The 11776-nt window shown below is 47.8% G+C and overlaps 2 protein-coding genes across 2 annotated transcripts in view; one reads left to right on the forward strand and one right to left on the reverse strand.

The window, feature by feature from the left end:
* Positions 1-1027, reverse strand: part of T265_10457 (hypothetical protein) — a gene marked incomplete at both ends in the record, with an annotated part of 13776 nt that extends 12749 nt beyond the window's left edge. The window contains one exon of the mRNA XM_009176832.1: positions 927-1027. Within this exon, the coding sequence (XP_009175096.1) occupies positions 927-1027 (101 nt within the window). The remainder of the gene's footprint in view (positions 1-926) is intronic.
* T265_15155 (hypothetical protein) overlaps positions 1-9174 on the forward strand; it is a gene marked incomplete at both ends in the record, with an annotated part of 21795 nt that extends 12621 nt beyond the window's left edge. The window contains 3 exons of the mRNA XM_009176833.1: positions 4955-5164; positions 5504-5620; positions 9112-9174. Coding sequence (XP_009175097.1) covers positions 4955-5164; positions 5504-5620; positions 9112-9174 — 390 coding nt within the window. The remainder of the gene's footprint in view (positions 1-4954; positions 5165-5503; positions 5621-9111) is intronic.
* Between the last annotated feature and the right edge of the window lie 2602 nt (positions 9175-11776).

Below are 11776 nucleotides of genomic sequence, written 5' to 3' on the forward strand. Positions count from 1 at the left end.
TTGAGGAAGGACCATAAAACTTCATAAGAATAGAAGCGACAGAGGATTTGGGTGTCTGAATTTATTCAAACGTTTTGCAGCGGGCGAACGGTATCTTCGAGTGAAGTGTAGTACCCAAACCTGCGGGAAGCAAATTAATTCGGAGCTTGCTTTCCATACGGTACCAATACTTTAAGAGAAATTCACAAATTTTCAACCGAGGCAGACGGCACAATATGGTGTCTACTGCTTCGAATTTCTTGTACAAATTCAACTGACTGAACTGGCCACCTGCGTAACACGGTCCTCTGGGAATTACTAGAGAATTACGTGCTGGCCATCAGACTGGGCATGGTTTTCGTGGTACCGTAATCGCGGTGGTCTACTTCTTTTCGTGGACGGCCCCGTACATGAGCATCTCGGATGAGCCGTTTAATATTGTCATTGAAGTTAGAATATTCTTGGGTCCATCGTGAGTTCACAGTGGTTAATTGCTGTCATTTAAATGAGGCAATTAACCAGCGATATCTGCTCCGGAGATTGAAAGTAGGAAAGTGTCCGAAATGTTTGTTAGTTAGCACTTTCGTTTGAGTTAGAATGTCTCCCGAAATAACAGACCGTCAAGAGCTCCTCCAGTAAGGTGACGCTCGTTGATTTCAAAAACGGTGATCGATATTCACGTGCAGATAATGGGTATGCGGTTTTTACGAACTGGTGAGGACATCCGAGTATGAGGGAAGTGCATCGGCTAGATTGTGCGCAACTAAAGTAGCTTGGAATTTGCGGAGACATGAGATCAAATATATCTGGTGTTGCTGCTTGCTCGCACGATAAGCTGACCTCAGAATGGAGCTTTTACAGCTGAAAGAAAAGCGTGGAGCTTTGTAAAACTAGTTGCATATAAGGCGTTACATCACGTGTATTCGATGAGTCTCGTAGCATCTTACCCTATTCTATCAATGGATGTTTCGGTACATGGCTTGATTGCTCGGGATGTGTGCCACAACCAGGGCAAGCTAAGACCGAAAACAGTTTTCGCCTCTTTCATTGCAGAAGGCGGATTAACAGGTTTTTCGTGCAAAAGGGGTGTATTTTTGGAGAGGGCATGCAGTTGAAATGAGAGTTGTCAACCATGCAATCTTTTGCATTGTCGGGGACAGTAGGTGCGGCAGGGGCGGACATGTTACCAAAATATATAGGGAGCTCCAAAAGCTTCCGTACACGAAGCGGTGTTCGTCGAGAGCTCTCCAGCTCCATTCCCACTTAATTTCGTAATCGACGAGACAATGGGGTGAACGCTGAAATAACTTCTTTGCCCGGTTTTCAGATATCTTCTGGTAAAAATCTTGTCGATCTGGATAATGCAGACGTCGAGGTTGTATTCGTTTTGATTGTGGTGTACCAGATGAGGTCAATGCCCACGTATGGCGTCAAGGTGGCGTATGTGAATACCAAGTGACGTGTGTATCGGGCTGCAGCACGGGCTTTTCTGTTGTATGGCTGTGAGACCTGGCCAGTTTGAGAAGCGAGACCAAGGCTTTTGCAGGTGTTTTTCTACGGCTGTCACAAAACCATAGTTCGTGTGGGACAGTGACGGCAAATCCGTTAGACGACATTCAAACAGCGATTTTTCGGTTGTGCATTAGCTCGACATAAACTATGAGATGTTGAGGCCCAGAGGCGTGCCCCTTTACGGTTAGATTGCTGATGTGGTTGAGCATGTGGCGGTTACGAGTTTCGATGAGGAAAACCGAGGTGTTGCATTTTATTAGGGTACATTGTATCGGTATCAGGGAGCATAAATCAAGCAAAGTTGGGATTTAGTGCTCCAAACTAGTGAATTGGACACCAAACACCCATTCGCTCACAAGATCTTCGCTACGTCTGCATCCATGGATGCACGTTCGAGGACGCGTGTGGCCGTTGGATTGTAGGGCTCAAGTCTGTACCACTTGGTCTTACGATCGAAAAGTAAGCATCCCTTTTTGGCTTTAAATTTGCCGCACCCCATAATACATATGTTTGCTGAATCCCGCCATCGAATCATCGATGTACACAGGGCTCCTTCGTTATCGCCTATTGGACTAATCCAGGAGGTAGTAATTTCACCTTTATAATAGTAAGTCACCGGGTTAAGCGCGGACACTTAGCGGTAGTCTTAGACATGTGGAGCTAGTCACTGCAACTCTGTTTTATTATTTCTTTTAAATGATATCGCGGTAAATGTGCATCGTTGTAGTTGACTATACATTTTTTTCAGAAATCCTGTTGAGTGAAAAGTTGAGAAGTGGATTGACCAAACAATATATTTGTACCGAAACCAATAAAAGAAACATGATTCGTTAAAGATGATTGTGTATCCTTCAGGCATGGGTTAGGCAGGTGGACCATGGATATGGGGGACAGACGTTGGTCGTTGGATTAGTCCACTGTGTGTAGTTGAAAAATTATAGTCAGCCACGAGCATGTGCACGGGCCCAGCAGGTGCTATAAGTAGCCTCGATAGGTGGCACCTAGTGTAGTTTTGAGTATGACGGACTGTCGTTGGCCATTAGTCGTTGGCCATTAGATTATGATATCACGCATTGCTGAAGCCTCGTTTTTATCAGCCCGCATAGATGCTGGCCTGATGTTCTCTATAGATAATAGACATAGGCAAAAGCACGCACAGTTATGGATATGACAGGTAATCGCTGGCAGTTAACTTAGGACACTGCGCACAGTTGTAGCCTAATGATTAGCGTCGCCAATAGGCACTAGCCCAGCAGTTTCAAAAATTAGTCACGGTTGTGAGTATGAGGTACGTCGTTTGCCACCAGATTAGGCATGCATGCATAGGTTGGGCTTCGTGCTCATCGGTTCGCATAAATCCTGGCCCGTTGTTTATCATAAGTAGCAAAGATAAGTAACAACGCGTACGTCCACGAGAACGACATATTAGGTTGGATTAGGTTACCGGCTAAGCAACGCCGCACATGGACACGGACCTATGGGGAACGATAGATAGACAAGTAAGGCGACATTGAGTACCGCACTGAGTATGACAGTTCATCAGATTAGGCTATCTCTCGCACAGTCGACGCTTCATCTTTACCGGCCATCATAAATACTGGCATGGTATTCACTAAGGTAGCATAGGTAGGCGGCATCACATATGGTTATGTGTATGAAGGAACGTCGTTAGCTACGGGATTATGTTACTGAGCACATTTTCACGGATTCACGGAGTGATACACAATATCGAGGCTTTTACCCAAGTTTCCAAGGCCGCTTTTGTTCTTGCCGGTCAGTGGCTGTCGTTCACCTGAAAGGCACAAGTGAAAAAAGGGTGTAGCACTGCTCTTTATGTTCTCAGCGTGGGAGAGTATGCTTACCAGCGCGAGGATTTGCATAAAGAAATGTCTGATAGTTCTTTAAACTGGGTTCTAGAAGGAACGTGAACGACCGTTGAAGGAAGGTCATTCCTCGCACCCACTACCCGAAATGAGAAAAATTTTGTGCGCTCTGAGTTTAAAAATCATCTTAATATGTCCCCACCGTGTGTTTGCTGGGTGAAGGGTTAAAAACCTGTTCGCCAAGCTTTGTTCAAACAGGGAATAACTAGGGATTAGGTCCCCTCGGAGGCAACGGTACTCCGGGGGAAAAAGATCAAGCATCGCGAGACGCGTTTTTTAGTCCACGGATGTGAGGCCGGTTGGCTGGACACGCTCAATGAAGGTACGCCCTGAGTTAAAAAATTGGTTGGTGCGTTCCAGAAGTGGTCCGACGCAGGCCGTGTAGAATATTTGGAAGTCCATGGGAGTAATACGGGAGAAGGTGCGTCGGATCATCCGTAAAATGGCGAATGCCTTTCGGGCCGACCTCACATGGTGCAGTGATAAGGACAAGTTTGAGGAGACCCAGATGCCCAAATCCTCATTGTCATCTATAATAATAATAATAATGTTTATTCCCAACTTGTGAGTGGCATACCGTTTGGCATGATCATAGTTTTACAGTCAGAATGAAGCATGACAGGGATTTGTGGGGGTGCGGATTGCACAAAAAGAGGACAATGTCACAAACAGTGGGGAACACCCGGTGGTATAGCAATAATAGGTTATTTCCCAACTTTTTGGGAAAAATGGGCATGAGGTTCGACCAGATCAAAGACAGTCAGGAGGCATGAACTAAAACTGAAAACCGTTGCTGGCCATGAGTGACCTTAGGTGGTCAGGTAAATGGCCGGAGTCACAACGAGCAAAAGTGGAGATGGAGATGGGATAATTCAAATTGGGACCACATGACAAATTTTGTCCCAAAAATGTGGTTTAATCTGAAAGCAAGCAGACTCACTGGTTGCACTGTTGTAGGCATATCAGGTGCAGGGAATAGGTTGGATGGGGACAAGTTGCTAATACATAGGGCGACCCGAACTCCGTATACGGATTTGAACTTTTGCAACAGGCAAGTCGAAATTGCAGCAGGAAAGCCAGGCTAGCCAAATCTGAGCGAAAATTTATTGGGTACGGAAGAGCTCATCCCCGAAACGTGGCCGGATGGGAACTGCTCGAAGTTGTGGCTACAGGCATGAGCGGGCGAGGGGTTGCGGTCGAGATTCTGGAGAGAATAGTTGCGGGAGTGCCATCTCACTGGGTATGACAGTGCCATGCCATCATCGCACTGACATGCTTCGGTTTATGGACAACCCCGTACCGGTCGTCAAGGGTCGGAGAAAGGATACGCAGTTCCGTGGTGAGACGGAGATTGTTAAATGACCGTGTTAGTGTAGAACGGGCACCAGCCGGTTTGAGTGAATAACAGTTCTAATGGGCGTTTGGGCAACTGCGGTCGAGGATTGAAGCATGCACTGATATACACGGCAGAGAACCGTATAGTTACCCTCAAGATGTTCTCTGGTCCTTTCTCACGATCCATAACAGAAAAATTTGCTGTCCCCTCCAAATGACATATGGACGCCGTTTTCATCATTCAGAGGAAGGTGCCAGTCCAACGACGACTGCTTGGTAGCGTCTACATCCATTTGGAGGGCACTGGAATTGGAACCCCCGGATTCCAAGTCGTCCACAAAATGAAGACATGGTCCTGCAAGAACATCTGGAAGGGCACTGACGTAGATCAGAAACAGCAGTGGTCCTTGGACGGGGCCTTTAGGAACTCCAATAGAGACCGGCGCTGGAGAAGAGTGAGTCGTGCCTATTCTCACTCGAAACGATCTGTCCGATAGGGACTCCTTGATCCAATGAAGGATGAAAGATGCGCATTCCTGAGAAGACTGCACGGCACAAGTCTCGAAACCAAGTTTGTGGTTCGGGCTTTCTGACCCAGTAGCAGATGAAATCAAAGGTCAGCACACAGTGGTCGCCATGTTCCAGTGAAGCGTTAATTGTTACCTGATCAACGAAGTGTCTTTCGTCGGTGACGACCAAATCCAGGAGGGATGATAGTTGGCCTGCGCGTTACCTGGTGTGTGCAACGACATTTTGAGTCTAAGCGCTCTGTTGAACGACTTCGATCACTTCAGGTACCAAACTGCAAAAGTTCCGCTGGATTCGACGTGCCGAAGCTCCATCCAGGTCTTTGGAGGGCTGAAGTCGCCTACAAGCAGGTGAAGTGGTATTTGGAGGAGATTTGCTCAGGGGTTCGTATGAGGGATTAGCCATCTTCAAGTGGACTCAAGGGGCTACGGTCGGCCACACCGAGAAGGAGAGAATCGGACGCACGCAGCGGGATTTGGACCCACAGTGCATCGCGGGAAGGTGTAGGAAGGCTGCAGCCACGTTTATGGGTTGTCGGGGTCCTGAGCGATGGTTGTGTCCACAAAAAGAGAGGCCGATTTCGGCTTCGCTGCTTGTCCCCGTACATCTTACTCAGTCCAGTTCAGAGGCTGTGGCTTTGGTGAGGAGTACTTGGCTGCACTGTGTCGTCTGTTACGGAGACAAGCGCTGATAGCTCCACGTACTTTGGGCGCTGCTTGCATGTGAAGTTTGCCTCCTCCAAGGCATCACTGCTTTGGTGGGCGGAAGGCCTTTGGTGGTCGAATAAATACTGTTGTCCGGAGACGCGTCCGGTTTCGTCGGCCTGCTTTTGAGAGCACAAGTGCTGTGACAACAATCGGCCTGGCTATGAGTTTGGGATCGGTTGAAACGGCTTCCAGCGGGAGCCTGGTTCGTGCCTCTACCCCGGATCTGCTGAATAGTGACCAGAAGCCCAAGAGTTTGCTTGCCTCCGCTCTGGCGTAAGAATTCTTCGTGGAGCGATTGGTCAGGTTTGGTGTGGACACCGCTAAGGATCGATCGTGCGAGCTTCACTGGCGTGATTTTTCCGAAGAAAACCCCCCAGGTTATCAATCTGTTCTTCGTTAAGCGCCCGTCTACTAGAGAGGCTGTGGCGGTCATTATGGCCGCTTCAGAAAGTTGTATGAGTTTCTTCGCAGCCAGGGGACCCTGTATGGATAGCGCGAGGTACTCGTTCAGCGCAGAAGGATCTTTATTAATTTTCGTCCAAGTCGCTGCATTCTTTATATCTGAATCCTCCAGCGCCTCGGAAAGACGCCCAATTTCGGGTCGAGTTTCCCGATCAAAGCGGAACACTCACATCGATCTTTCTGATTCTGCAGTGGGGATTGAGTACCGTTTTTGAGGTCTCGCCTCTTGACTGTGGTATGCGTTGCACCATTAACCTTAAGGCAGCTGGCGCAGATAGACGGTCAGGAGAGTTAGATACTCGGCTTATCTGGTCGTCCTGTAAACCCGCGAATTTGAAGTGCCACCAAACTTTGCAGGTGTGGCATTGCATACCGCGCTTTACGTTCGACGGCCAGCCATTTCGCCCACATCTGTAGTGGCCTATCACTGGCTGCAGAGGGCAATCGGTATGAATTGATGGATGTCAGTGATCTATCACTGGCTGCAGAGGGCAATCGGTATGAATTGATGTCGTGTTTGAAACTAGATGCAAAATAGGAAATGTGCGCAAAATAACAAGGGTTATCGCTCAAATGTTTCGTTAGAGTGATAAAATTCAACGGTGACTCGTGCTTACTCTGTGAATAGATTGAACAACGAAAAAATTCTCTCACAAATTTGCTCCAGGGAAAAACGAAACCAACTTCGAACTTACCGCGGGAAGTCCCCATATATGAGGTCCCGTAATCAGCGTCACAAATGGACGCGGTCCTGGCAGTCACAATAAGTATTCGACAACCCGTACAGTTATGATTGTAAGAGGCCGTCGGAAGTCACTTTGTTACGCTACAGTACACGGGCGAGGCATTATAATCGGCGTCGTACATAGACACGGATTCAGCAGTTGCGATAAGTGGTCGAGGTGAGTGACAAGACTACTGTTATCATGGCGACCACTTTGTGGCGGTCACCGCCTGTATAGTGCTATATTCATAAAGAAAATGATCCCTGCAGCTATCTTGTGACGCTATATTGTCTACAGGCAAGTTATGCATGTCTGGGAAAGGGGATCATCCACAGAGGTGACCCCCGTATCAGCTCTGCACAGCTCACGCTGTTGTCTAAAAATGTACTTAATAGAAGTTGAGATCCATGGGAAAATGTGTTGTGACCAGGTTCGCCGAACAAAATTATCCCGTTTATTAAATCTGAGGAGCGCAAAGCGAACTTCGCTGACCAATCTTCCGGAGTGAAATTCGCATGAGATATTCTTTAGATGTTTTCTGTTCCTAATGAACACCGAAGAACGCCAAAAGGCGCTCACCAGGTATAGAGCGTCATATTCATAATAGGCATATTACCTGCAGATACCTCGTCACGCTTTATCACCTACAGGCTAGTTATGCATACCCGGGAACGTGGTAGGTACACTGCCAGCCAAACACTCCACGTTGATTCAGCGGACGCCGCGATTCTTGTATTCTTCCGATGCTCAGCTCCATTTTGAGGCACCTCGTCAGCCGCCCGCACTACTGGTCCAAGTCCACTCCCACCACAAGCGCCGGCTTTGATGGAGTGCAAGCCAAACCTCGTCCCCCCAGTAATCATACCTTTCCAATATCCCTCCTGAGAACGCCGCCCGCCGTTCTAACATGCGGGGCTCTCGTTAAGTGTCTTGAGTTCAGCTCAGATGGTTGTCGAGGTCAACCATCTACTACACCTAAAAATCACTCTTCACGAAGCACATCTCCACCAGAGGTTGGAGTCATTTTTCTCACCCTGTCCGCTTTCATCAATAGATATTGGTTTTAACTTAGTGACCAAGCCATGACCTTCTGTAGCTTCACCCAACAGGAAAGCCGGGTTATTAGTAGGCATATACCATCATTTCGTTCGCGTTTGTGGACATGTACCATAAAGCCCTTCACCTCGGGTGGCCTAAATCGAGGTTATGTAGGTCAATTACTCTCCCGCTGGAGCAAGAATCTTGGCCCTGTTAGCCACCCGAAAGACAATATCGATTTGGTTGTCCTCCGACTTTACGTGCCTCCGTTGGGTGGGCGAGTGCGCATCACGAACAATTGTCAGTCTATTTACGACAAAGATACAAAATCCGGGAGATATGTTATGGACACTGTACAGAGCTATCACGGAGTCTGTCCAAAACACAGTACGCTGTATGTGGCTCTTTCCACTTATTCCAATTAGATGTGCTACCTGGATCGCCAAACGCGCAGCTGTAAGCTCCAGCCATGGTATTGAAACGGGCTTAAGAGGGGTCACTCGCACCGCACCACACTAGTCTCCATTGTCAATAATGCCTTCTGGAACTCTAAGGCGAGACTAGTGTTGTATGCTGAAGTGTCTGCAAATTCCGCATTTTGGAGTCGCCGCAAAGAATCGTGGAGGCCCTGACTGTATCCGGCCACACAACAGCAGACAACCTTCTGCCTCGTCCCAATTCCAATCGGACCAAGAAGTATCCAACCAAGTAGGGTGTTTACGGAAAATGTCTGTTATTTACCTCCCAGGTGCCGATTGAATACCCAGTGCGCTTCGGATACATCGGGCCCGAGGAGGATTCCTAATTCGTCCTCAGCCAATCTGTCAAAGGCGATTTAGTTATGGTGCGGCCACGGGCTAGGCACTTCGATAGATGGGACATCTCGCGTGGGTAGTTAAACAACAGCGAATGACCTTTCACTATCTCTCGAGTGATTTTCAGCCATTGATAAGGCCTGATATAATTGGATCCGGATTTGCCTACCTTGAATGGGGCATCTCGCGTGGGTAAGTAGTCAACAGCGAAGGGCCTGTCACTATCTCTCGAGTGATTTTCAGCAATTGATAAAGCCTAATATAATTGGATCCGGATTTGCCTACCTTGGTTCCACGCTTTTTAGGCCTCGCCATGGAGTTTGGCAGCAGTTCGACCCCATTTTTACCAGAATTTCCCGCTTCACAAATGTTATGTCGGACCCGGTATTTATAAACGTGCTCGTTGTCACTCTTCCTGCGTGCGTGTCAAGCTTAACAGGAATAGCTCCTAGGCGTGCTAGAGGCTTACCACTGCGAGTGAAATAACAAGATTTCTCTGCCTCCGAAGACGTCAACGCTTTGTCTCTGGGTTTTGATGCAAGCAACAACATATGATATCATCCCCTGCAACCCGACTGACCGCACTGAACAACTGGCGCGCAACCCTCAGGCATGAGGGCGTCTCCTAATCAGACAAGGCATGCATATGCTCTCGCATGCGACTCCACCTATCAGGAACTTCCTTAGATATACAGCGCTGGTGGCCATAAATCGGGTGGAGCTGCGAACACAATAGACAAGAACTTGGACCGCTGTCTGAACCTAGCCTTATTTTGGTTAGGGGGCTAGTGAAACCATCCCGCCTAGGACGTTGGTTGGTGAGTGTTGGCTAAACAAGAGGGCGTCTTACGTCATCTTCTTGAGCCAGTTGCCCAAACCGACTTTGCACAATCCTGAAGCGCATGTTCACAAACTTCGTCAAGTAAATGAACCTTGGGTCCCGGCCACTCATCGATGTCTCATCTGCCACCTCGACCCATTTGTGCTGCAATGGCGTGAAAAGAGAACGCACGATTCCCTCTACAACCGCAGGTGAATGCGGATCTGTAACCTAACGCATTTGCGTCTGCGTGGTTTCACAACTTTGCGTTTTTATGCACGAGTTGACAAAGACTTGGCCACTCCAGTTGTCTGTCGTGCCAGTCGGAACAAGCTTGAAAGTATATGGCGGGCAATATTATGAGACTGACCAAAAAATTGCGTTGAATCTCCCGAGCCATGGAGTATGCTACTTCCGGCAGAAGCATCAGACAGTCTTCAATGGCTGACTTCGCGTCACCTTGACAGTAGTGGATCAGGTACAGGAGCCTCTGACAGGCATCCTTAAGCTTGCTCCCAATATCTATCTCACATTGACGTATGAACCTCCGGTAATTAATTGGATCACCATCAAATTATGGTGGCTCCACATTTAGTAGGTCCATAGTGGCTGATACTAAGGCGATGGAAATGGCCTATCTTGACCCTGGAGATGATCCTCTGATATTATTAGCATATCATACAGATCTTTCATTTATCTGACGTGGTTTTACGTAGCGCATTAAGTTTTCATTTGAGGCTACGGGTTACCAAACGTCGTCTAGTGAGTCCTTTTCGGCCTTCAGCTCAATTTTGGCTTACTCGGTTTTGTTGCGCCCCCAAGAGAGCCCGCTAGAGTTCGAATTCTTGCTTAACCCGATACTCCCTGAGCTGAACAATTCCTAAAGCTTTCACAGCCACACTACTTTTACTACTGGATGCAAAAAGTGACTTACAATAACCGTGGCGGGCAGCGAGCTGCATTGAAATTGTTTCCATTTCAGCTCAAATCGGTTCCGCGTCCTTGTATCTGGTTTCCTTCCCGATGGTTACCAAAGTCGACATCTTTATTTCAAACGGGACGATGTAAGATCACGAGTACTGTTATAAGCGAACGGTATTTTCGAGTGACGCGTAATACTCAAACCTGCGGGAAGGCAAATAAATAGGGAGCTTGGTTTCTATACGGTACTAATAACGTAAGACAAATTCACAAATTATGTGAACCTCGACGGCAGATACTCGTTCCAAACAAATGGTGAACTTGGGTTACAAGGCTACAAACCAAGGGAGGAAACAGGCTCCCACGTGAGACGGTCACACGTACACAAAGTCGACCACCAATTGCTGGATCACCTCAAGGCCAAACGAGTAAAGGGGTAAGGACAGACAACACCAGTTCATATACGCGCACTGAACACAAAAGTGGGGCTGGGGCTACAAATGGGGACGAAATTAACGTAAGGAATTTCAATTGTCGACTTAATGGATGATATGCATATCCTTCACACTGCACCACGAAAAATCGGCCCCAAAAGATTTTCGCCTTTCCACGGATGATTCGGCGCACATTTTCTCGTATTACTAGCATGGATTTCCAAATACTCTATGGGACATACGTAAGATCGCTCCTTGAATACGCCAACCAAGCTGTCTACCCAGGGCACGCGGAAGTCACCACTCTCATTGAGTGTGTCGAGCGAGCCACTACGGGACTGGTTGCCGGCCTCAGATCCATCAACTACAAAATGCGTCTTGAAATGCTTGACCTTTTTCCCCTTGGACCTAATTCTTGCCTGTGTCGTGTTTGAAAAAGGCTTGGCCAAAATGTTTTCACCGTTGACCCGGCGAACACATTGCAGAGACCCTGTAAAAAATGATTTTCAAGCTCGGAGCGCACACTTTCATAGGGCAATTTTTTCATTTCTGGCAGTAGCTGCGTGGAATGACCTTCCTCCGACGTTTGGCCAAGCTCCATCTAGAGCCCAGTTCAC

This window comes from Opisthorchis viverrini (assembly GCF_000715545.1).
Source record: "Opisthorchis viverrini unplaced genomic scaffold opera_v5_367, whole genome shotgun sequence".
Lineage (NCBI taxonomy): Eukaryota > Metazoa > Platyhelminthes > Trematoda > Opisthorchiida > Opisthorchiidae > Opisthorchis > Opisthorchis viverrini.